The sequence below is a fragment of the Galeopterus variegatus genome, unplaced genomic scaffold (assembly GCF_000696425.1).
Source record: "Galeopterus variegatus unplaced genomic scaffold, G_variegatus-3.0.2 Scaffold6969, whole genome shotgun sequence".
Lineage (NCBI taxonomy): Eukaryota > Metazoa > Chordata > Mammalia > Dermoptera > Cynocephalidae > Galeopterus > Galeopterus variegatus.
Window position 1 is genome coordinate 67,592 of NW_007733080.1, and position 26,799 is coordinate 94,390.

Sequence of the window (26,799 nt, forward strand, 5' to 3'; positions counted from 1 at the left end):
GGATGCAATCTGAGATCCGGGCTGGAGATGAAGGGCTTGGGAGCGATGAACTGTAGGATGCAGAGAGCATTTAAAGACACCGAGACGTTAAGAGCAGCGTCTTCCCTGTGCTCTTCCGTGTGTCTCTTTAGATTAATGGCTTCTTCATTTCTAAAATGAAGACCTCGTCAACATGATCTCCAGATGTCAGCCTCCAAAGCTCTGAGACCTGGAAAGATTATAACCTGCTAAAAATGACAAAACTAATTATTTTTGTTTTTGGCAGTTGGCAGGGACAGCTCTTGATAGCTAGAATGTTAGCGTTCAGACTCAGGAATCTCTCTGCTGTAAGGGATCTCACAGATTATCCCAATCAGTGTTTCTGAGACTACTGCTCTCCACTTGTGGTCCAGGCCATCAATTCAGTGGTCACACCCAGTGTTTTAATTAAACAAGAGACTCAAACATCAGCACGTGTCATCTGCAGTGAGGGGACTATCATTTCATGAAATTTGTCTTGGTAACACACGCATCCTTTCAGAGATGGGTTCTCATACAACCAACAAGTGGTAAGCAGCCATGACACACAGCATCACAGTTCATGGAAGAGAAAGCCTGGGGAGACACTCTCCTCTTTGTTTGTTCTCACCTACAAAGGGCAACCAGAGGTGGCTCACCAGCAGCATCCTTGGTCACCTCCACTTACCATTTCATTACACGAGACATTTACTGTGTGCCAGACCCTATTCTGAGAACCCCATATTAACCTGCTGAGCCCTACTGTATTAATGTGGGTACTATCACCCCTACTTTCCAGATGACAAAACGGGCAGAGAAGTTAAGCCACACATCCACAGCCACAGCCACATGGCCTGCAGGAGCTGGAGCCTGGCTCCCCCCGGCCATACTGCGTCTCAGTGCAGACAATGCTCTTCCTGGGCCAGTCAGTGGAGGGCCCTGCCCTGCATGGCTCTCGTGTGCCATCCCTCTGGTGCCACTCTGGCAGCAGCCTGGAGGAACCTTGTCCCCAGGTGGGGAGGCAGATCCCCGACCAACTCCTATTCCCCAGCTTGCAATGAGTCAGGGCCCCTGAGCACAGCCCCTGCCTTCCGAATGGAAGGCCTGGTCCACAACTCCCCACTTTCCTTCTGTGACCACCCTAATCAGATGTCACATCCATCCTGGTGACCCTCATCCCCTCACTCTCGGCCATTAGCTTATAGATACATTTATGTGTTTGTGGACTGTCTCCCCCACAAGAGGTCAAGTCCATGAGGACAAACGCTCTATGAGCTGCTGTATCCCCAGCTCCCTGGACAGTGACAGGCAGAGAAGAGGAACCAAGAAATACTTGTTACTGCCTAAGCAGAAGAATTTGGAGGACAGAGGCTGAGACTGAACCCCATCATGCCCCTGGACACAGCACAACTTACTACCATCTATTCTCACAATTTTCAAACCACTCTCATTCACCCAGGTTGACAACCAGTGCGGTATGAGTAGTTTAGGGTCTTCAGAGGTGAAGGAAGGTGGCTCTTCAGAAATGCACAGCGAGGTTTCTGGGAGACCGCAACCAAGTCCACAACGAGCTGGACCGGATGCCACAGCGCTCCTCTGCTTGCTCATTCACTCCACTTTTTTGCAATCCTTGCTGAAGTTGAGTCAGAGGGAACTTAACACATGGGGAGCCCACCAGAAAAATGAAATGGTTTTAAAGCAAAATCTCCAATTTGACTCAAGGACTTAGCACGTGTCAGGTATTACAAGCTCTTATTCTGTACCTATGCAGACAAGTCACTGCACACAAAAACAAACGAGTATGGAGGAGAGTGATGAGCGGCACCAGGTTCTGCAAGCACCGAGCTCCACCTGCTGCAGACAGAAGGCAGGAGGGGGAAGGGAGAGACAAGGAGCCACTATTACCTTCCTCAGCGCTAGCCTGTCCCAGAGTGCCGAGCCTGACCTCGTGACCCTGCACCTGCTGGCAAGTGACGGAAGGGATTCCAGCCTCTGCCCACTGGAAAAGGGAAGAATTTGCACCAGTGAACGTGACCTTCCTTTGTATAGAGACTGGGCAGGATGCAGTGTCCTGGCAGAGGAAGTCTGCACGTGCAGGAATTCTGTACAGGACACAGAGTGAACTCACATCTGCCACCTGGGATAGAGGACTAGTGCACACTCAGGGTTTATGTGACCAAGAAGGGTGTCTCTAGACTCCCAGGTCTATTCCACGCTCCCTACTGGTCTATGCTTCTGACTGACTTCTTCAGGGCAGGATTTGGGTGGGTCTGTGAGCACCTGTTGGTCTAGTAAACAACAAAAGATTTTGTACTCACAGGAAGAAGACCCACATGCTCAGTGAGGCCACCTGAAAAGGACACACTGCTCACCCCTCATCTTGATGACAGGTGACACTGCAATAAAGCAGTCTGTTACTGCTGGAGACAGGGCCTGGGGTGGTGTGGCGGGGGCGCGCAGCTCCTCAAGCTGCCCGAGTCTGGTACTACAGGGAGCCCAGCCTGGCCACCACCACCACCACCCCCCGCCCAAGAATCCAGCAGGAGCCCCACCCCAGGGGCCAGCAGGCCGCCCAATGCGACAGCCCCACCTGTACCACAACCAGGAGGACGAGGAAGGCGACAAGGAGGGTAACGAGCTGAGTGACACCACGGAGGAGCAGTAAGGCCACCTGTGCATCACAGCCTCGGGCGGCCGCACAGTCAGAGTCCGGAGCCGGTGCCACTGAGGGCCGCAGCTGCATTCTCCTGCGTCCCGCTGGTGAACCGCCACCTCCACGCAGGGGCGAGGCCAACAGCTGTGGTGTGGGCGTCCGCTCCTCCACCAGTGACCCAAGCCGAGGTACAGCCGCATTCGCGTGCCGAGACACTGCAGGTTGGACTGAGCGCCCCGCCTCACCGAGGGCAGGTGACGGGGACCAGGCGACAGGGGCCGCCGCGCACACCTGCTCCACCACCACCATCGCGTCTGAAAACTGACACCTAGAACATCGGCCCTGCCCTTGAAGCCAGCGAGGAGGTGGATGGGGCCGCCCCGAGCCGCTGCCCGCCTCCAAGCAGGCCAGTGCCAGCCCCAGCCAGCGGCCACGACCGCGACCGGAAGGCATCTACGCAGGGACTTTGTAAGAGGAGCTCGGGTCGCGCCGACTCGTGAGGGACCAAGTACTAGAGCTGCTTGCATGCGATACTAATATAAACAAATGGGATCGAGCCATTTTTACCTACCCAACTGTGACTGTTGCCTGAAAAAAGTGTGGTTTTTATTCTGCTTGAATTGAAAACTGATGGGGCAGGGGGAAGAGCAGCTTGCAAAAACCCTCAACTGCTTATGTGTATATTCCTCCCTTAGAAAACACCCTTCAGACAGGAAGAAAAGGAAACATGGCCAATAAATTCAGATGTTTTATTCTGTAAAGCACATATGCACATATTTCAAACACAGAAAATTAATCTGGGAGTGAATGCCATAACAGATCAGCTACTGACCATCATGCAGCAAGATAGTGAAATGGATCCACTGGCCCTCATAACCCCACAGTGCCTGCAGGAGGGTTGAAAAACCAGGATGCTGAATCCCTATGTACTGCCAAAGAAAATGCAACAGAAACGGCAGGTTCCTAATGATGAGAAAAACTTACACACAGAATCAAAACTGATTCAAGTCGTACAGTAAAAGGACAAAAGGAAAAAGGAAAGAGATCAATATGATCTGAAACAACCATTTTAATAGTAAGTTGCTGACCTTTTGTTGGACCTCCAGTCCAAGGTGCCTGAGAACAAGCCCGTGCTCCAGTGCGGGGTCACCCCTGAACAGCAGTGGGCCCCGTCTGTAACACTCTCCTAAGGCCCACCAGCAAGACACAGCTGTAGACTGGGCCTTCTCTGTAAGGTCCCAGGCCTCTTCACCCACGTCCCATGGCCTCCTCTCTTCCCCAGCCCTCCTTCATACACCTGACTGACTCTGCATTTCTAGGAGATCTTTGAGAATTACTTGCTAGGGTCAATGTTGGATTTTAAAGTGTGTGTCCTGGCCTCAAGACAAGCCATATTGTCCAGACATTTTTGGCACTTCCTCTTCTCATGCCTAACAGTGTCCTTCCTCCCCTGGCTACAGATTCCAGCCATTCCCTATAATTAAAACAAGGCTAATTAATATTAGCAACAAACTAGATTGATCAAACCAGTGAAAAACTTTTCTCACTTGTCTTTTTCCTTTTATATGACTTTGCCAGTTATAAAACTATCCCTATAACTCTACTTCATTGGGATTTTATTCAATAGCAGCTTAATCTAAAATCTGAGGGTTCTAATGATATTGACATTTCTAAAAGCCAAGCCAAATGGCTCTTTCTCAGTCTTGTCTCTTAAGGGTCTCAAAGTCTCTAAAAAGAAAACTAAATTACCAAGTTAGTCATGCATCATGTAAGCAACTCGTGTCATACAAAAAAACTGGATAGACAAATACAACTACCACCCCTGAAATGTACTGAAAGAAAAAAAAAAAAAAGGAATACTAACATATCAAGTTACTAGGGTGATTATTTTATCAACCTTCAGTAAGAACCCACAATTTTTTTCCATTCAAGAATGACTGGACTACAATGCCCTAGGCCTGAGTATTTCATACTGCAGGAACTAATTCTAATTTAGAACAGACCTAGAGTTAAGGGAAAGAAATGCTGACAGTAACGTCTAAGGTTTTAATGGGTCTTCGGCTATAACACTGCCTGGAAGAACACAGATGTCATTAACGACAATGAAGTTATTAAGGCCAAGAATTATTAAGAAGAAGAAAAACAGTAAGAATACAAGTAACAAGAAAGGACTGGAAAAGATAATGCACAATTTTTTTAAAGAAGGATTAGAAGGAAGAAGAGACAGGAACTAGATAATCAAAATGTTATTAAAAAAATGCTTTTGGTTTTCCCCAATAAATGGCAAATCAAAATCGTATTCCTTCACATTTCACAGGCATCATTTTCATTATGTTACTCATCTACTAGTTGCCATTTTCCTTCTGAGGACGTGAGCTGCATAAAAAGAAATGAAAAAAAGAAAACCCACCTCTCTTCCAAAAAAAAAAAACCCTTTCATGACTATTAAACCAAATCATTCTCTTTCCATACTGTCATCTGCATTCCAGAAAGTAGATCATTTTTACTCTACTCTAGAACCATCTACTTAATTTTTAAGCCATTCTAGGTGAGGAAGTTTAACTTTTATAATACAAGGAAGGTGCAACAGAGGACAAAAAGACAGTAGAACATTCTATGCCAACTCAAACAAGACCAGGCTCCTCACTGTCCATGTGGAAAATAAAACTTAGATCTTTACCATGAGGTGAATTTTGAATATTTCACTTTTTACTCAGGATAAACGCACAAGTCTGTCCTAACTATAGTATTAAAATGTGACCAGTTTTTCTTCAAAAAAAGAAAACCCCAACTTAGATAGGTATGTTTCCTTGCAAGCAAAATGGAGAAAAAGGTATTATTGTTGTTACTATGATTATTAAGCCACAGACACATAAAATCCACAAAATGGATTGGTGGCTCTGGAAATGCAATATCATATCAAAGGTGCAGACTGTTTCAACATTCTGTACAATCAGGCAGAAACAAGACCAAAGTAAACCTCAACCTCACCAGCAATGAAACGCGCCTGTGACCTTGGTAAAAACATCATGCCCTGCTCTGATGCAGCAAGATCCATGAATCCTCTCTAGTGCTTGCGGAAAGCTCCTGCCAATTCCACCAGTGCACAGTGAGGCTGACAGGCTCTAGCTGCACTCAGTGCAAAGCATGTGCATCACTGAACCAATTTCCAAATAGAATTTTATAAATATGTACAAATCAGTTACAGGCACTTGAAATGTCTTTGGCTGGAATAACCCAACATTGCAAGGTAACGTATTCACAGAGTGTCCAGGCCCAGGCTGGGTGCAACAGGCAAGGATTATGGTTCTGAGTCTCTCAGGAAACACGGAGCTGTGAGATTAGGCTTCAGCCAAAGCCACCTGGAAGAGAGCAAGACAAGCAATGGAGTCAAACGGGGAAGCCCAGGTAACTCGGCTCTGCTGGTGCCCTTGAGAGACAGCAACCTACCCAAGGACCAGGGAGCCATACTGACTGCATGCATCTATCAGGCAGGGAAGTTATTAAAACCTGAGGGAAAAAAAATCTCACCTAGGAAGGAGTGTCTATAAGTCTAAAGTCCCATGTAAGAAGCAGCTCATCTGCAGAACCACTGTGCTGAAACAGAGCTGACTGTGTTCAACCCTGATCAGCATATGCTGAGCATTTCTCACAATGATGGAGGTGAAGGGGAGGCAGCCTATCCAGGGCCAGTGATTCTCTCCTGGGGATCCGAGACAGCTGCCACAGTCAGTACCCTTTAACAGCTAAGAAGCCTTGGGTGTTGGCTGAATATCCAACACCATAATTTAGGCTGAGGGTAAAAACTACTGATAAGGAAAAGACAGGAACTAGTTTCTTTGGAGGAAAGGTACCACCCACAATAAATGGAATAAGGATGAACTGGGACTTTCCATATTCAGAGACCTCTAGCAAAATGCTGGGCAGACCCCATCCATGGCTCACCTTCTCAGGACAAAATTCAGGATTGTTCTGACGTAATTTGCTGGGTCTGCCTTTGATAACAGCATAGCAAAACATTGTTATCACCATCACAAAGAGGAAGTAACTGGTGTGCATGAGATGCAAATTTATTAATGAACGGTCATCCTAAAGGAAGAGAAAAAACAGAAATATCTGCACTGAGTTACTAAAAGATTTTAATGCTGGGTTTCTGCAGACAGAATTCACAACCTCCAGATTTGCCTCAACTTTCATTCTTAAGATGGAACAGGAGGTTTCTTCTTTTGTTTCCTAAACTACCAAAGCTGGATATAACTAAGCGAAGACATGGTGTTCCTGAGCAATCCCTGCTGGAGACCACCCACTCCTCCTGACGCTGTTCTCTGCCCTGCCTTCTGCACCCCCACACTGCCTGAACTCCTTCCCCTGACTCCTCGCCTGCGAAGGCCCCAGAGATTCTGCCTTTCACCCGGCCCCTCCAGACACACCCTCTTGCTCTGCTGGCCCTCAGCTGCATGGCTGGCAGCCCCAGCCTGCATTCCTAACTCCTTGCCACCCCCCTGCCAGGAAGACTGAGCACATCACCTCTCCCCGAAGGCAACTTCTTTCCTTCTGCTATTTTCCCACTTCTGTAAGTCCCTGGCTGAAAACGCTGAGGTCGTCCTTGACTGATTCCTCTTTTACCTCCCACATGCAACTGTCCCAGGCCCTGCTGGTTATCAGAGCTCCTGGACATGCTTCCACTTGTTTTCCTCCTCATAGCCCAGTCCTCATGACATCAGCCTTAGTCTCCCTGCCATTTCCACACAACATGTGGCAGACCAGTGTCCTGCTTTACAAATCTCCTCCAGCCCAAACACAGGCAGTGGCTGCCTTGCCAGAGAAGAAAGGCTGCACGCCTCAACTAGGCACACGAGGCCTTCTGGAACCTGGCCTTGACCCCCCATCCAGCCTCACCCCTGCAGGCCACTGGCCTACCAACTTCCACAACTTGGTAAAAACAAGCCACGAAAAAGAAAAAGGACTGGGCCAAAAGAAGATAAATCCACCTAACACATACTGATAGGAAGAAAAGTAAGGGCATTTACACGACATCAGTGCAGTCTATTAAAAGTGGGCTCAAGCCTAAGCAGGAAACTAAGCTAGCACATCACCTGCTAGACTAATAACACTGTTTTCTTTCCCTTCCCTCTTTAAGTTGAATCCTATTCAGGCCTTAATATCTAGCCAAAGATTCATCTCCTTTTACTACTTACTCCTACCTTTCTGAACTCCAACCAGCACTATGTGCTGCTCATACTAACACTAACCAAATAGTCTTCTATGAATGGTTATGTGCATCAATAAATTGTGCAAGCATCTCTTGTAATCCCCGTGGGTTAGGCACACATGCTGAACAAAACAGAAAACAAAGAAAAAGAGATTTTTCTTAACCAAAAGCATGGCACATTTTCCCAAGTCTCTACCACTAGGCCTAGTCTCTCAACCCAGCTGGAAATCTAGAGTGGCAGGGGCTACACTAACCCAAGAAAATAAACAGGGCCTCTGCCAACAGTTCCAGGAGAGAGAGAGAGAGAGAGAGAGAGAGACACACACACACGATTTTTCTCACTTACATCTGGAACAATAACTGTAAGCTTAGGATTTAAAGCATGATAGACTTTTCCAATGGCCCCCTTGTAACACCAGAAAGGATTATAATCTTGAGCATATTTTGTGTTGGCATCTCTAGCAGTTGTGAAGATCTTATACCACAGTGTGGCATTGCTGTATGTGTCAGGAACACAGTGTGGTGGCTGCCTGCGGGGGAAGACAGGAAAAGACACGTGCTCAGTGGCCTGAGACATTTACTTTTATCTCCCCAACAGCACCCAGCGCAACAGTGAACACAACAACACAGGTGGAAAGGAGAAATAAAATGAGACACACATGCTTCTGACAATAATATCATGTTTCTGTGAGATAAATACCATTATATTTTTACTTTGAGGTTTTGTTTTTTTGGGTTTTTAAAAAAATAAACACATAACAGGAAAAGAAAATAGGCACCTGACCTTTAGGAGTTCAGATGCTGGATTTTTGCCTTCGAAATTCAACCCAACTCCTCTCACACAAAATGTGGCCAAAGGACCCTGCTCCTTTTAAATATATTTTCTAAAATTATCTAAATTCTTAGGTACAACTAGAAGCTTTACACACAAACTTCTGCATCAGGTATTATAACACCAAATGTTTAAGTTATCTGATCTTGTCCTATAAACTTCCAAATGTCTAAAACAAAAAAATTCTAGGATAATTCTTATTAAAAAATGATTCACCATAGAATTCTTTTAAATAGGTTGGATCTTCTTGTGTATTTCACCTATTTATTTATAGACCATTATCTCCTTAACACAGAAAGAACAGGCCCACCACCCCACAAAAAAAAAAACCTTAAAGGCAACAACACTGACTGCTACTAAAAAAAATTGAAGTTTCAGAAATAATACTGTTTAATGGGAAAAAATGTTCAATTTTACACTCAGTTTAAAAACTAACACTTTTTGGATAATGGAGATGAACAAAACCTTTATCTTTGGAGAGCCTTAATTATGGATCACTCTGGTCCTACGAGATCAGCTCTTAATTATTTTTATTTTTGAACGGGGGCTGGCCAGTACGGGAATCCGAACCCTTGACCATGGTGACATCAGCGCCATGCTCTACTGAGTGAGCTGACTGCCAGCCCTTTATCTTGTGGCACGCTTCTTCTGCTCTTATAGGAAAGGCAAGGCAGCCCCAGAATATCTGACAACCAGATGTGGTTATGGCCTTGTTGAAGCACCAGCATTCTGAAATTTACATGTAGACATTCTACCTTTAGAATTCCAAATTAAATAATCTTTTAGACAGGTCCAGATGATGCAATGTGAGCCACCCTGGGGATTTACTGCCGAGACAGCCAGACATACTCATGGCAAACGAAGCTTCTCTCACATATCCACTGGCTGCAGGAAACACTTACACAGTGACGGGGAACACGCCAGGGGTGGCCGTGAGGGTCATGCAGGCTGTGAACACCACCTGCTCACAGTGACCATGAAGGGCACAGTCATCCGAGCTCCAAGCTGCAGGCAGGGTAAAGGTAATGTTTATCTCCTCGTGGGCTTCCCTGCCTATGAAAGAGAAATTGTTAATTTGGTAAATAAAGGCAAGAATTCACATATTTATTATTTTCTGGGATTTGAATAAATCCTGAAATCAAACGCACTCAGGAATCACCTATCAGCCGGGACACCTTTGTAGGATTCCAGGAACGAGAAGAGTAATCTAGGGCCGGCCCGGTGGCGCACTGGAGAGTGCGCCGCTTGGGAATGTGGCGGCGCTCCCGCTGAGGGGTCGGATCCCATGTGGAGACTGGTTCCCGCTCACTGGCTGAGTGCGGTGCGGGTGCAACACCAAGGGTTGCGATCCTGTTGCCGGTCCCCGGTACAGGAGCGACACTGAGGGTTGCGATCCCGTTACCGGTCAGTAAAAAAAAAAAAAAAAAAAGAAGAGTAATCTAGACTATGAAGCCTACTAGCACTAGCAGAGCCACAAAGAGGCAAACAGAGAAGCGCCACTTTTCAACCGGGGCCTGGAAATGCCAGGCAAGAGCCCAGGCAGTATCTGAGATGGAAAGCTTGGGCTGGGTGAATTATCACCACTGTTTTAGCATTTGCCTAGCACCCTTACCATTTTCAAACTGCTTTTATATGTATTTTATACTTAAAATGAACCACTATCCCATGAACATGACCAAGGCAGTATCTCTACTGCCCTTTAATATATGAACAAACTGAGGATCAGAGGGTCTAACAGACTAAGAAAGGTCATGGGAGTGGGAAGTGAAGAAGCTTAAACTACGACCAAGAAGCTCTAATGCTGACCAGAAGAAAAAGGTCCACCTGCTGCACAGAAAACCCAGAAGTCACCCACACCTTGATCACCATGGGAAAACTCTCACCTCTAACAGCCAATAAGAGTCTGGCAGGCACTCAGATTCCTTTAAGGACTTTTTAAAAAGGCTTCTGGTAACCAAAGAACTCAAGGCAAAGGCTATTCTGCCAAGGCCCACCCCAGGCCTACCTCAGGACACCCTCCTTGACTATTCCAGCTTCCACTGCTTTCCATCCTTCTCCCCAACACTCACAGTCTGTCAAGGGATTATTACTGGTCAAGGGCAGGGCTCCAGGTTTTATAGGTGTTTGTTTTTCACACTACTTAACAAGCACTTATATAGCATTTCCTCTGGGCCAGGAACTACTGTCAGTGTTTAATAAACATCAACTCATGTTATCTTTTTCTCTTCCATAATTCTAAAATTCTAAAGAGAAGAAACCAAGTCCTAGGCTTTTTCTGTTCTTTTCAGCAGCTAGGACAGTGCTGAGCTGATGGTGGGCATTCAAAGATTTGTAGACTAATAGCAATACAATATTTGTAGTAAGTATTGAAAATTCCAAAAAGATAAAAATCATGTGTTTGTTAAATATTAAGGCCAGAAACAGGCCTTACAGTTTTTTCAGCTTCTCTCCTTTTATTGAGAGACTGCGAGCAAAGCACTTTACTACTGAAGTTGTACTAGAAATGTTTCCTTCTTGACTTCATGTAGTTCAAACTCAACAAAAGGAGACACATGCAAAAATAAAACATAGCACGATGAGTAAAACCACACATGGCTGGTCTTCTCTCTTGTAATGGTTGTTGCCTGAGGATCTAAAGGAGAAGTGGCTAACACTCACATACCTGAAAGTCCAATCTGATGCCCTAAGATGGTCGAGTACAGGTGTGTGACGTTGCGAGAGTACCCTCCAAAGGGTTTGAGGGGGTCCAGGGTTAGGGTGATTGCAACTGAGATGTTAACTGGGCCGGAATCTTCCAGAGCCTGGGGGGACTGGGTGGACCCTCTGGCCTGCCCGCTGGTCACAGTGCTTTCCGGAGTTGTGGTGTCGTTTATGAGATGCTTTAATGTTTCATTTTCTGATACACACAAGTCCAAATCATTAAACCGCAGCAGAAAAGTATTCCAATCCTTCAGTGAAGTGAAATAAAGAGAAACAAATGTGAGCAGTCCCAAAATCTCCCAGTGCAGGAATATAACCATGACCCTCAGTGTGGCATCATATCACAACAGAAAAGCTATAATGCAGAGTCAATCATTTCAAATAACAGTGACAACATGGCCATCATCCTCCATACTGGCAGACTAGTGTGACTTTCCTAACCACCCTCATATTCATAATCTGTAACATCAACTCTGCATTGGCATGGGAGAAATAAGCCATGAGATTAAACAAACTTATTCAAGAAAACAGGTTTTCTAAAAAAAACCAAGCATATTATTATACTTACAGAAAATGACAGCCTCAGAATCGACTTGAAAACAAAGTTTGAGCAAAACTAGTAAAACATTAAAAACATTAACCCAAACTCCTTTAACAGTTACAATTACAGTTATTTTTTTTTTAAATAAGGCTACCTTAAAATAATTCCTTAAGAAGTCCATTTAAACACCTTGCTTTCTCTCTCTAGAATGCAAAACAGCAGTAAATATCCATACTCATTTAGTACTTTTTCCCCTTGTCATGGGCTTTGGCTGCCACCTCAGAGCAAGAACAATTTCAAAAGAAGGGCACAAGATGCTTTCAGCCTTCTCTTAATATTTACAGGGCCGGCCCAGTGGCGCACTGCTACAGTGCGCCGCTTGAGAGCGCGGTGGCACTCCCGCCAAGGGTTCGGATCTCACATACAGACCGGTTCCCACTCACTGGCTGAGCGAGGTGTGGGCGCAACACCGAGGGTTGCAATCCCGTTGCCGGTCCCGGTCCGGTACGGGCGCGACACTGAGGGTTGCGATCCGTTGCCGGTCACGAAAAAAAGACAAAAAGGAAAAAATAAAAAAATAAAAAAATAAAAATATTTACAACCTTTACTGATGATTTAAATCAGAAGTGAGTTTTAAGAACACATACAGCTAATTATTCCATAATTAAAAAGATGCCAACATAGTAAAGGACCCACCAGGGTCTATTTTAATTTTAGCAGAAACCCAAAGGTAAACTCAAGCTGAAACAGCAACAACAAACCTGGGCTCTTACATGTAACTTCTTTCTCCCATCCAACATTACTTTAGACAAAGTTGGCAAATGTGAACACAAACCAAGTTAAACTTCCAATTACTCTAATACTAGTACTAATTACAAATGCCATCTGAGCAATCCCCAGGCAGTCAACTGAGTCTACCTTTACAACATCAACATAACTGTACCTGACACTTAGTGAGACTGCTACTATATGTACCAAATTACATTTTCCCTAACATCTACAAATTCAGCAGACCATTCTAGTACATTAGGGTTGAAAATTAACATTCTAGTCCCCTCCCTTCATATTCCAGACATAAAGAAACTAAGGCCCAGAGCAAATTAGGGACTCTCCAATTCCCCAGATAAAGGCAGAATCAGCATTAAGTTCTGATTCATGTGATCTCCGGACTAGCCAGCGCAAAAAAAAAAAAAAAAAAAAAAATTCTGCTTCAAGGCACAAAACTTTTCCCATACACTACTACCTTTCGTACATCCTAGGATCCTCATCTGAAAATAAAATCACTAAATTAATCATAACGAAAGTTCTACAGCATCCTGGCATTGCTTTCCCACAGAGCTCAAGTCTGTGCTGAACAGCCCGCCAAAGCCAATGCCAGGCCCCATTTTGATTATTAAGGGCTAATTATCCAGGCCACATCTTAACCATTTCCTTGGCCTCTGTGGGAAAGAAATGCCAGTGCTACAGAGCTTTGGTTGTGACTAGAATATTTATTTTCAGCCCTAACTTGCTGCAGCCTGTTTGTGCAACCTTTCGAGATTCAGGCAGGGTCAGAAAAGGAGAATTAAGCCAGCCCCTTGCTAAGAAACTCTTTGAAAGGGTTTCATGGTAGAAATAACTAAAACTTGTTACTTTAACTGTGTTAGAGAAAGTTCACACGTGAAGGCTGTACCTACTGCCAAGATCGCCTATGATCTAGAACATGGAAGAACACAAGAGAAAGCTGCGATCCCAACTACACAGAGCAGAGCTGTCCTCTCCATTCCAAGGTACCCATGGCACAGCGACAACGCAACCCCAGTCCCCCACCCCCCTCACCCCAACCACCAAGGAGCAAACCAAGAAGAAAAAAGTAGAAGAGAAGGCACTCAAGAAATCCATCAAGACAGGAACTCATGGGCTGGCCCAGTGGCGCACTGGATGGTGCGCCGCTTGGGAAGCATGGCGGCGCTCCCGCCCGAGGGTTCAGATCCCACATACAGACCGGTTCCCACTCACTGGCTGAGCGAGGCGCGGGAGCAACACCGAGGGTTGCGATCCCGTTGCCGGTCCCCGGTCTGGTATGGGGGCAACACTGAGGGTTGCGATCCGTTGCCGGACCCAGAAAAAGACAAAAGACAAAAAAAAAAAAAAAAAAGACAGGAACTCATTCATTCTAAAAGAAAACTTCTCTACCAGTCAATTCACCATATCATTAATTCAGCATAATTTCTAGGACGTAAAATAAATTTATGAATAGGCAATTGTCATTCACCTCTATTAAGAACTATTAAATTTGTTTTCTGATATATAAAATACACATCTTTTAAAATCTGCATTACATGTGTTCAAACTATTATATGCATAGATTAAGGATTAAAGATCAATGTCTTAATAATTTATTTAAAATGCCCAAAATGTAAAATCTAGAAGGCATGTTTGTAGATAAATGAAGATTTCCTTGATCAAAAAAGACAAATACATTGGAAATAAGATCCTGCTTTCGAATTTCTTTGGGATCCCCTTCTTATCCAATAAAAAAGCCATCAGTACAATTGATAAAACTCCATGATGATATGTAGCTTTAAAATATCAAATGTTCACAATTTTCTAAAATTGCAATGAGCTAATTTAATATGAATATCAAAGAAGTAACTTCTCCAGCTTCTTGACACAAATCATTTTACAGCTATACTCTCCAAAAGGCATGTTTCATTGCTCAAATAACATGGAACAGGTACAATTATTTAAATCAAACAATAACTATCTACTTAGGTATTTTCTAACAAAGCATGTATGGGAGATGAAAGATGACAAATTCTGAATAAATACTAATCTTTCTCACCAGGAGAAAAAAGTCACAACCAAAGAAAGGCGCATGGAGAGCCAAAAGGTGTTTCCCCCAAGCCTGAGAGAGAAGTCTTACACACTGTACCTCTGCCATTTCTGGTGATTTAATCTCCTTGATTTTGAAGAAATAGCCCAGGGTCAGGAAAGCTATTGCCATGGCGCTCACACTGATCATAAAGACCACCAGGGGAGGCCGACTGCTGATGTAGACCTTCAGGTTCTCCAGGGGGTTGATGTTGAACATTATTCTGATCAGCTTCACCTGAAAGAAATTAGTCAAAGACTCGTAGACTGACTTACCAAAAGAAAAGCTATGATTCTCATTTTTGTTTCCTTTACTAGTGTTTGGAGGTGAGGGGGAACACTCAATTTTGAATTTGAGAAATGTCTGACTATAAATTCATTCAAAAGACTAGATGGAAAAAGCACCAAATGTTAACTGTCATTACCTAAAAGCAGTAGGATCTTGAAAGATATTTATTTTCTTTCAGTTTGAATCCTCTAAATATTCTATAACAAATACTGCTACTTCCATATTACTTAAGGAAACGTTTAACTAGGTCAGCAATGACACACACGTGCTAACATGTACAGAAATAAATTGTGGATTCTCTCATTTCCTACAACTGAAAAGCTGAATTCTATTCACTCAACATTCTGCCCTGTTCACTGCCATCCTAGCACCTGGCATGGAGCAGACACTCAATAAATACTGAATGCATTTTTATCACTCCCTTGCTTAAACCCTCCTATGGCTTCCCCTGAGACATAGGTCAGTGACAGCTCCCAGTCACCGCCCAAAGGGTTTCCTGACCCAGAAGTCCTGCCAGCCTCTCCCACTACATCATCACGAACTTCCCCTCCTCCTTCACTGGGCTTTGGCCACACTGGCCTTGTAATTTTTCAGGATCTACACGTCAATTTCTGCAAGGAAGTCAGCTAGGACTCTGACAGGGATTGCACTTAATCTGCGGATTAGTTTAGGAAGTACTGCCATCTTTTTTTTTTTTCTTGATTTATTTTTCTTTTTATTTTAACTTCTCAATAAACAATGTAGTTGATTTTTGTGTCCCCTTACCTGTTCCTAAAAGTATGGAACACTTCACGAATTTGTGTGTCATCCTTGCGCAGGGGCCATGCTAATCTTCTCTGTATTGTTCCAATTTTAGTATTTGTGCTGCTGAAGTGAGCATAATACTGCCACCTTAACAACGTTGTCTTCTACTCCATAAACCTGGGATGCCTTTCCACTTATTTAGGTTTTCTTTTCTGTTTTCAAAATGTAAGTCGGCATTTCTTTGGTTAAGTTTTTTCCTAAGTATTTTATTCTTCCTGCAATTTTTGAACATGGCCTATCTGAAGGTCTCTGCTCATGCATCAGCTCCTCCAAGCGGGCCTTCCTTAACCACCCATGAACTTTTTGAAGTATCCTCACATCACTAGGTCATCCTAGCATCACAAAAATTAATAGAATTCGTTAACTCTTAATCAATCACTTTCTAAAATAATGTAAATAAGATATGTACTTCTATTTCTTAGAAGTTTGACAGATCTGACCAGAAAACCACCTGAGTCTACCAAGGTTTTGTTTGGTTTTGCATTTTGGTGAGTTGTCTCAACTAATTACTTATTCATATTTTTAATGGCTATCAGTCTATTTCTATTGAGTCAGTTTCGATAAGATATACTATTCTAGGAAATTGTCCATTTTACATTGGTTTTTAAACTTTCTGGCATATTATTTTGCAAGTTGTTCAATTTTTAACTTACTTGTAGTTGTGTTCTTTTTCATTACAAGTGTTTCTGTGTGTGTTTGCCACCTCCTCTTTTTTTTTTTAAAGATGACCGGTAAGGGGATCTTAACCCTTGACGTGGTGCTGTCAGCACCACACTCATCCAGTGAGCCAACCGGCCATCCCTATATGGGATCCGAACCTGTGGCCTTGGTGTTATCAGCACTGCACTCTCCCGAGTGAGCCACAGGCCAACCCCCCCACCTCCTCTTTTTAATGAACCTTGCCAGAGCTTTATTGCAGTCATGTTTTCAAAGAGCCAGTATTTGGTTTTGTAGATTGTATCTAGATAATTTCTTTGTTTTCTAGTTTCAGTAATTTCTACAAATCTTTTTAATTACTTTCTTCCATCTGCTTTCTTTGGGTTTTTCTAACTTCGTCAGTTGGAATCTTAACTCACATCTTCTATTTTCTCTTCTAATGTAAGCGTTTCAGAACATAAATTTTCCTCAACATACTCCTCTTTTAGCTGCATTCCTTTCCCTCACCCTACCACCAATCTAACCCAGCAGCAAATCCTACTGATTTTCTTTCCAACATGTATCTCAATCTACCTACCCTGCCCATCTTGTTAAGATGACAGAGACTGGGCCGGCCCAGTGGCGCACTGGATAGTGCGCCGCTTGGGAAGCGCGGCGGCGCTCCCGTCCGAGGGTTCGGATCCCACATACAGACCGGCTCCCGCTCACTGGCTGAGTGAGGCGCGGGTGCAACACCGAGGCTTGCAATCCCGTTGCCGGTCCCCGGTCCGGTACGGGGGCAACACTGAGGGTTGCGATCCGTTGCCGGACACGGAAAAAAAGACAAAAAAGACAAAAAAAAAAAAAAAAAAAAGATGACAGAGACTGATCACTGGATTAACCCCTTCCAGCCCTGAGACCTCTGTATCTGAGTGCCCTTGGACATCTCTACACCTGTATAATCCAAAACTGGGGCCGGCCCCGTGGCGTACTCGGGAGAGTGCAGTGCTTGGGAGCGCAGCGGCACTCCCGCTGCGGGTTCGGATCCTATATAAGGATGACCGGTGCACTCACTGGCTGAGCGCGGTGCAGGCGACACCAAGCCAAGGGTTGCGATCCCCTTACTGGTCACAGAAAAAAAAAAAAAAAAGACAAAACTGAACACATCTGCTTTCCTGTCCAACCCAGCTCTTCCTCCTGTTCTCCCCATCTCAATCCAGAACTTTAGGAAACATCCTAGACTTCTTCTGCCTTACTCCCTATATCCAAGCAATGACCAAATGGTAAGGATTCTATTTCATTAACATCTCCTCTGCCCTCCTCCTTGCCAAACCCCCCTACTATAATCACCTCTTGCTAAGAGTTCCAACTGGATCTTCCTGCTACCGGTCAAATAATCCATCCTCCATGCTGCTGTCAGAGTGATTTTTCTAAATGCAAATCTAATCATGTTACTGCTTAAATATCTGAGACCTCCTTAGGATGGCAGTCCACCATGAGGTAGGCCTTATCGCTTCTCACTGGGCTTGCCCCAACATCCCCCTTGTAATTCCCAGCACATCTGAGACAATGTCACAGTTTCAAGCCTTTGGAGTCCATTGGTCCTCCTGACTTTCATAAACCACATCCCACTACTTCACCCACCTCTTCCAAGACTCAGCTCAAGGATTTCCTCCTCTTAGAAACTTCTCCAGGCCCCTCTCACCAACACCTAGGGGAGCAGTGACCACTTTTACTTTTATGTCCACACTACCTTCTGCAAATTTCTCACACAGAGCCTGAAACACCTTATTGCAATTTGCCTGTGTATATGTACATCTTCCCAACCAAGCTGTGAGCATCTCAAGGGCAGACAGAATATCTTACTTGTCTCTGCATACCCAATATCTAGACACAAAATAGGTGATTAAAAATAGAAGTTCAAAAGCAAAAACAAACAAAAAATACAAGTTCATTAAATGAATGAAACAAAAGAGTCCAGGCTTAAAACATACACTAAAAAAAAAATCTAAAAACAACACTAGTTCAGTTAAGATTAATAGGATTCAGAAACAAAAACATCAGTAGTAAATCAGAATTTACTTTGTTAAGAAAGAACAAAACTGGGGCTGGCCCGGTGGCGCACTGGATAGTGCGCCGCTTGGGAAGCACGGCGGCGCTCCCGCCCGAGGGTTCGGATCCCACATACAGACTGGTTCCCGCTCACTGGCTGAGCGAGGCTCGGGAGCAACCCCGAGGGTTGCAATCCCGTTGCCGGTCCCCGGTCCGGTCCGGGGGCAACACTGAGGGTTGCGATCCATTGCCGGACACGGAAAAAGACAAAAGACACACACACAAAAAAAAAAAAAAAAAAAAGAAAGAAAGAACAAAACTGAATCATATATAAAAAATAAGTATGACCCATTCACCACTTGGAACTACAATTATGAAACATTCAGAAAAACATGAATTAAAATTCACTTCTAGAGAGAACAATCACTAAAACTATGTCACACCAGAAAACACTTAGCTATATCAACGTAAATAATCACAGATTAGCAAATATTGTCAACATAAGCCAATTAAATTTATGGAAACTTCCAAAGTAAGACAACTGTAGTCATTAAAAAAGCAAAAGCATTTTTGAATAAAACTATTTAAGAGTCCAAATATTTCACAAATTTTTCTATTTGGTGCTGGCTGGTACAGGCTTCAAACCCTAGACCTTGTTGTCAGCACCACTCTCTAACCAACAGAGCTAAGTAGCCAGCTCCAAATATTTCACAAATTTAAAATTTCTTTCTACTATTCACAAGAGCATCTTCAAACAGAAAATTAATAAAGGCTAAATGAATTATTTCCTCTACAAAGAGTTACAAGAAAGTTTCTGTAATCTTTGCAATGGTAAATATTGCTTTTAATTAAATAACAAATTAAACTCTGAGGGAAAGAGAAAGAGAGAAAGCACTCTATCTGACCCCCTCTGCCCTAAATTCATTCCAACTCCAATTAGAGAGTCCTGGTAGTCACTGGGAAAAGAGAAAATGATCAGGGCTGGGAAGCTGCCTCTCTAAAAGTCCAGGAATTTAAGGTACCCAGAAAATAGCCAAAAGGCACCGTCACACGCACATGAAAGCATGGGATTAAAGTCTATCAACACAATACCAAGTTCTGAACTAGTTCAGCGACAATGCTAAACATCAGATGGTGACTAAGTAAGCAAAAGGCAATACTAAGATGACCCTACAGACAAGCAACCCACAAGTTACTAGAATACAATTTGCTTAAAAGGAGGCAGGGGAGGGCTGTGTTACAAGCTTTCTGGAGACCAACTTGACCATACATACTGAGTGTTAAAGTCTAGCATGCTTTTTACCTCTGCCATTCTACTTCTAAGAACTTAACCTGAGGAAATGCTCAATGCTGAAAACAAAGATTCAACTACTAAGATAGTTATCTCAGGAGTCTGTTTAAAATTGTAAAAAATGGAAAACTAGGTATCCAACACAGCAGGGGACTGGTTAAATAAAGTATGATATCTCCCAAGTAGGAACACAATGTGGCCATTAAAAACACAGGATCTAAAATAACATATATAGAACGAGACTACTCTGAGCTTCCTAAGCATGAGGGTCAATGTGCATGCGTGCACAAGCACCCATGTGGGTAAAAGGAGGACACGCCCTCAGGCACAACAGTGGTGATCTCTAGCTGGTGAGATTACATATATCTTCCTTCTTTGGATTTTTTAAAAAACGTCTATCATAAATATGTATTGCTTTTCTAATAATTTTTAAAAATAAAATTTATAAATATAATCTTCAATTGCTCCTGCTGGTCTAGCAGTCAAAGTAAAACTTCATTAAATTTTAATTCCATTTTCTTTATTAATAAAGGTGACAAATAGGAAAAAAACTTAAGAGTGACTTCTTAAATTGACCTAGAAAGAAAACAGAAATCAGGACCTCTAAGCTGTTCTGTGCTGAGAAAAGTAATCCTCAGTTTGCAATGATCTGTACTCAGAGGCTCGGAGAGACCCCAGAGCAAAACCAGAAAGCACAGCGGGTGCCACGTGCTCCGGGCGGGGCCCGCACAGTGTGCAGGGTTCCTCCATCAGGCACAGGAAGAAAGGCCGTGGCAGACACCGCCAGCAGAAAGGGCTCCCAGGATGCAGAGTGTCCTGTGAGGCAGAAAAGAGTTTCAAAGAGGAAGAGGCACCCACCGAACGCTGCTGAGAGATGAACAGGTGTGAGAGCACAGAAGGAACCTGCGCCCACCCCTCCCTTCTCTCAGAAGTGCTCAGGAAGCGAAGCTCTCCCCGTCTGGCAAGATCACTGGTGACCTCTGAAACTGTACTCAGGCAGAGAAGAAATCAAACGTGAGCAGGTAAGAACAGGGCTGAGGAAACTGAGGCCACAGGTGCAGGTAGAAGGGACGGGGTGGGGCTGGCTTTTTATTAAGTGAGGAAACACTGACACCGTGGTAAGGAGAGGAAAGGCAATAAGAAAAGAGAAAGGCCTCCCAGGAGACCAGTGAAGGCAGAAATATGTAATTTTGCAACTTGATTATAATATCTTATTAGAAAGGAAGTAAATCAACATTCATTATGCCAGGCACATGCAGCCTTTCACAGTTTCTCTCTCCTCTCTCCAAAATCCATGTGCTTTGAAGTACACCACATGGCTTTGTCCAAGTTTTAAACTCTTTTTATTCTAGTTTTAAACTGGCTTTATTCTAGTTTAAATTAGAATCTTTGGACAGGAGAGGGATTCTACATTCCCTGACAATATTTCCTAAACAGTTTCATTACTGTACCTGACTTATGTTCATCTGGGGTACACTAAATCACTACCTGTGCCCCAGACCAAAAAGTTCACTTCACATGAACAACAAAACCACCATTCATCTTAAACTAGATTGTTTTACCTTAGGCTAACTGGGAAATTCCTGAAAGCTCCCCTGTAGTTTGGGGGGTATGGGTAGGGGTGACCACTGGGGGAAGAAAAGAGAGGAAGGACAAGCGAGGCACACCCCGCCCTCTGTGCCCACCTCCGGAAATGCCTTGGTCAGTGCTAAGAGAGACTGGCGAAAACTCACCTCAACATCGGAGAGAGGTGCATTTTGATATAAGTATTAAAGTGGCTTTTCTCAAATATCTTGTGATGTTTGAGACATTCAAAGGCCGGGGTTTGCAAACCCTGAGCCTAATAAAGAACAGTAATCTATGTGACGCCAGATTATCCAAGACTTAGCAGAGATGAGGACACTTGCTGGTGTGAGACAAATCCTGCGCAAGCTCAAGCACCCAGCTACGCTGCCGAGCACTCAGCAGAAACCATCCTTCCTTTCCCACCACAGCGAGTGAGTGTAGATAGAATAGGAAGAGATGAGTGGAAGCAGGGAAGACAAAGGGAAACTTCTAGGTCTCCAGTAATCTCTGGGTGCTAAATCCAGTCTGAGTTCCAGTCCTTACATCACCTGGCCATAGCACTTGACACTGAGGGTCGCACCCTCTTCCAGCTCCCAAGATGTCCCTCTCCTGGTTTTCCTCACATTCACCTGGCCACCCCCTCCTTCTCACTGTCCATCAAGGGGGCCTCTGTTCAAAGGGAACAGACTCACTCATGGCTTAATGCCAACTTTACGTACCTCCTCACCCCCAGATCCAAACACCCACCTACTGGAGCTCTCTACTTTGATGTCCCACAGGCACCCTGAACCAACAAGGCCAAAACTTATCACAAGTAACCAAATTGGCTCCTCCTTCTCATGAAAGACACAGCCATCTGTCTAGTGACTCCTGCCAGCCACTCCTGACTCTCACTCTCCTACGATGCACCAGTTACGGAGTCCTGCCATTTCCACCTCTTAAACATCTCTAAAAGCAGCTTGCGTTCCATCCCCACAAACACTGCCTTCCTTGGCCAAACTGAACTCCAAATATACCCTGCTCCCATTGTCTCTCATTCCTGTGATGTTTCCACACTCCTGCCTCAGACAGTGCCTGGCACCAAGAAGGTGCTTAACGGTAATGTCTACCATCACTGCCTAATTTTTGTGAGAGGCACTGCTCTTAAGAGTTTTGCAGTACACCAGCTCTATTTTATTGATGGGGAAATTAAGGCAAAGGAAGTTAGCTACCTTGTCCAAGATCATATATTAAGCAAACATGGATTCAAATCCAGTCAGCCTCCAGAGCCCATGCATTAATCATTAAGTTCTACTACTGTCCACTCAATGTTAGAGGCCAACCCCATCAACTGAGATAAAGACTGAAAAGTATCCATACAATTTTGCAATCAAGACATCAATAGTGATGTAAGCAAAACCCCTTTCACAAGGGTGATGGAGCTAGAAACGAGATTACAAAGGGCTAAGGAGTGAAAAAATAGCATTCTTAATAGCTACCACCTATTGTGTGCCATGTCCCAGGCACCACGCCAAGTGCTGTACATACATCACATTATTTAACCCTTGTAATACTGCTAGGTAGATATTAAAGAGCAAATTGAGACAAAAGAGGTTGAGCAATTTATACAAGGTCACACTGCAAATAAATGACAGAGATGGAATGGAATCTGACTTAATTCATCTGACCCCAAAAGATGTGCTGTCATTCACAATGCTAGGGTTGACAAAAAGGTTTCAAGTCAAATGCCAAATCAAAAAAAAAAAAAAAAACCCCACAAAATGCCACATGCCATGGACACATAAAGTCTATTTTAGTCACTGACTTCAATAAAAGCACAGTCAAGATCAATTTTTTTGAAGTTTAAAATGTTTAATTTGCTCTCCATCTCTTTAGCAAGGCAACTCCTATCTCGGCACTCTCATCAGAATGTAAAGTAAAGACGAGCAGAATCTTCTTCTGCCAACGGTTTCTTGTTTCCTAATCTGATACAATTCATAGTGCAGAAGAGACTTTCATAATAACTCAAGTTTAAAGTCATCAAAAGAGAAATTACAACAGAAAGCATAAAGTTTTAGTTGCTAAATGTGCAGATTAGGCAACACCAGTACTCTCATTAAGACGAAAAGGAAAGAGAGGAACAACATGGCTGATACAATTACCTGTCTATAACCAGACTTACTCCAAAACTCAGACTTCAACTGTATTTCTACTCACTTCTAATGAATGCATTGTTCCATGCCATAATCATGATATAAAACCGCGGTAACTTCCAACATGCCCCCGTTTCTTTTTTAAAAAATAAATTCACCACAGTCCCAAGATTAAAAATAATTTCTTTTAAATTGCTAACCATCTTAAAAATCAAAATTAAAAGTACACCTCCCGGGCCGGCCCGGTGGCGCACTGCTACAGTGCGCCGCTTGGGAGCGCGGTGGCGCTCCCGCCAAGGGTTCGGATCCCACATACAGACCAGACACTCACTGGCTGAGCGAGGTGCGGGCGCAACACCAAGGGTTGCGATCCCGTTGCCGGTCCCAGTCCGGTATGGGCGCGACACTGAGGGTTGCAATCCGTTGCTGGTCACGAAAAAAGACAAAAAGGAAAAAAAAAAAAAAGTACACCTCCCATATTAAAATTTAATGATATGGGGTTTGATTAACAGATATTTAAGAGAACAAGTCACAACAGATGCCAAGATTAAGTGAAAGCTAAAGATTCAATATGAAATCTTTTTTTTTTTTTTTTTTTTTGGCATCTGGCCAGTATGGGGATCTGAACCCGTGACCTTGGTGTTATAAGGTGGTCAATATGAAATCTTATCAGAACATCCAAACTCAGTGTACAGACTGGAAATGTTTGAAAACAACATTTTTAACCAAATAGCACAAAAGTCCAACTGGCAAGTGGTGGTGCTTCGCAGACTCTGTGGTGTAATTCCCAGGGTTACAGTTAGGTATGTAATTACACACAGAAACAGCACAAATTTATTTGATTTGTACCTAGGAAAGATAACTTAAAGATTTGCATGCATATCAAAATAAATCCTAAATGGAAATTCAGTTTGCTAAAAACTCTATCTTTCCTCCATCTCTTCTTTTTCACTTTTAACTGGAATGTCAAAGTGAAAAAAAAAAAATTATTTAAGCCCTCTTACATGGTAATGGAATTCTGTGGCATGTCAATACTGACAAAAACATTCCACAGATCTGCCATCTCTGTATTGTTATACTGTGTCCCCTGTCAGGACCACTCTTTTTCAGATGCTGTCTGTAAAGAGGAAGAAATAGAGCAGTGGGTAGAGCAGAAAGAAGAGTCAAAAAGAAGCATTAAGAAGTTAAGATGGTGCAGTCCTGAGCATGTTTAACAGCTAAGGTTGAAGCCAGTGAGGTCCAGAGATTAGTCACAGTGTTCCAGAGCAATTACATGCATCCTGTTTGAATGGTTTCAAAGGTTCTTCGACAATATCGGGGAAGAAAAACAATCAGCATCTCTGTGAAGCGGACTAGGTGTTATTAGACACACTTAGGACACGACTAAGGGGCTTGGCATTTATCACTTCATTTGGCTGAAGCCAGATCTGCAGAGACATACTAGAGCCGCGCTCCTGCAAACTAACCTAAACACAGGCACTGAAACAACTTGCACACACCAAATTTAATTTCCTGATTGTTAATATCACACAGAAATGACAATCAGCTTCTTTTTCATTGTCCTTAAAATAAATTAAGCACGGCTTGATGCCACTGGCTGCTTAACAAGATAAACTCATCAAATGAAAACAATTCTTTAGAACTCAGAAATCTACCGGAAGCCAGACTAGGTAGCATGTGCTTCTCTGTATTTCCTAGAAAAGTATTTATTTAACCTTTATGCAGCTGCCTCTGCCAATACTTATAGGAATCTATTGCCCAAGTACCTAGTCTGCATGCTCTTTCACCAAATGGCCCTAGCTTTTTCATCTCCCAGCTAATTCTGAATGGCACAAATCCTCCTGATCTTTCTAGGTCCACGTCAAAGGTCACTTCATTTATGAAGCTTTTTCTGATTCTAATCATAATAAAATCCCTAGCAGTTGGTAGTTTAGTATGGCAATTCAGTCCCGCTACATTTTATAACCTATTGCTTTATCTAAGTAAGTTCCTTGGCAAAAACTGTATTTGCACCTAGCTCTTTCTACCCCTCCCCGTTGCAGCAGCTGCAGTGAGAGCCCAAACATCTGGGAAGGTGTGCTGATCAGCATTTGGTGATCTCAGTACTAGAAAGTGGGTGCCGGACTGCACTCTAGTCCACCTGAATCAGGCCAAAGAAATTCTTCCATCACCTTTGCTACGTGTTTACTACAACGCCTCCTTACTCCTAGAGAGTAAACGCATTTGGGGTCATGAAGTGCACGTTAGGTGCACAACAGGTCTATTTCCTTTCACAATCCTTAGATGAAATGAGGAAGAAGGAAGTCACTCTTACCAGTTTAGTGCTGGTGGAGCAATCATTTACAAATGGGATACAGATGCTCAGACCCCAAACTGACCAAAAAGGGTGCTACAGGGACAAATCGATGTATCAAATGCTGATCATCAGCCTTGACGTTTTTCTTCCCACTACCTCCCATAGTGGCTCACCTTTGGGAAAGCAGCAATTCAGGGGACACACAATCTTTCCAATGCATGCTCCAAATTAGCTTACCATTCACCACCCAGTGAGGGCTGTAACCTGATAGTTGAGAACTAAACTCAGACACCAGATTCAACGAAGGCCCCCTCACCAGCTGCCCAACGGTAACGGCGTTCAGACAATTCAAAACAGCACAGCAGGCCTATCTTATTCTTCATGGTGCCCATGAAGCAAGCTAGATCTACATGCCTCTAGACCATCTTGAAAGCACTCCTTCACCTGTATTACTAAAATATGGTTACAGATAAGAACCCACCCCATCTCTTGATATTTAGCAGGCCTGCCACACAGAACACCACTATTCCATTTTAAGCCTCTCCCTCCTACAATCCTTCAGAGATGTGTGCGATTTGCACACAGAGCAGGAACGCAAACACTACCCAAAGTCGAAAATGGCAAAAGACCAAAACGCTCCCCGTGCCACATCCAAATTACCCAGGCCTCAGCGCCACACGAGGAAAGTCCAGCGAGGGCGGGCAGGGAAGCCCCGCTCCGGGGATGCGGTGGGCAAACACCGGCGGCGGGTGCCCAGGCCGAGGCCGGCCAAAGCGAGGCGACCTCCACCAGCAGCTGGGGCGGGGGCTGCAACCCCGCGGGCAATGAAAGGACCGGCGGAAGCGCTGCTCCAGACCAGCAAACCCCGGCCAGCCCCGCGGACAGCCCTGGCTCAGCCCGACCCCCGCCCGTCCGCACGGCTCACCCCGCCTCGGCGGGCAGCGA

General features: G+C 44.0%; 1 protein-coding gene across 4 annotated transcripts; it reads right to left on the reverse strand.

Moving 5' to 3' along the window:
* Nucleotides 1–3,385: 3,385 nt before the first annotated feature.
* On the reverse strand, nt 3,386–26,792 carry TMEM248 (transmembrane protein 248). 4 transcript variants are annotated; one of them, XM_008591493.1, is made up of 8 exons: nt 17,868–18,225; nt 15,843–16,033; nt 14,850–15,026; nt 11,357–11,642; nt 9,597–9,747; nt 8,209–8,392; nt 6,596–6,739; nt 3,386–6,012 (listed from the first exon to the last, which is right to left on the reverse strand). In XM_008591493.1, the coding sequence occupies exons 3-8, from the start codon at nt 15,006–15,008 to the stop codon at nt 5,992–5,994; spliced, it is 945 nt and encodes a 314-aa protein (XP_008589715.1). In that variant the 5' UTR covers nt 15,009–15,026; nt 15,843–16,033; nt 17,868–18,225; the 3' UTR covers nt 3,386–5,991. The 4 variants fall into 4 exon arrangements, with proteins under 4 accessions (XP_008589715.1, XP_008589717.1, XP_008589718.1 ...); XM_008591495.1 differs by lacking the exons at nt 15,843–16,033; nt 17,868–18,225 and adding an exon at nt 26,780–26,792; XM_008591496.1 differs by lacking the exons at nt 15,843–16,033; nt 17,868–18,225 and adding an exon at nt 26,515–26,580.
* Between the last annotated feature and the right edge of the window lie 7 nt (nt 26,793–26,799).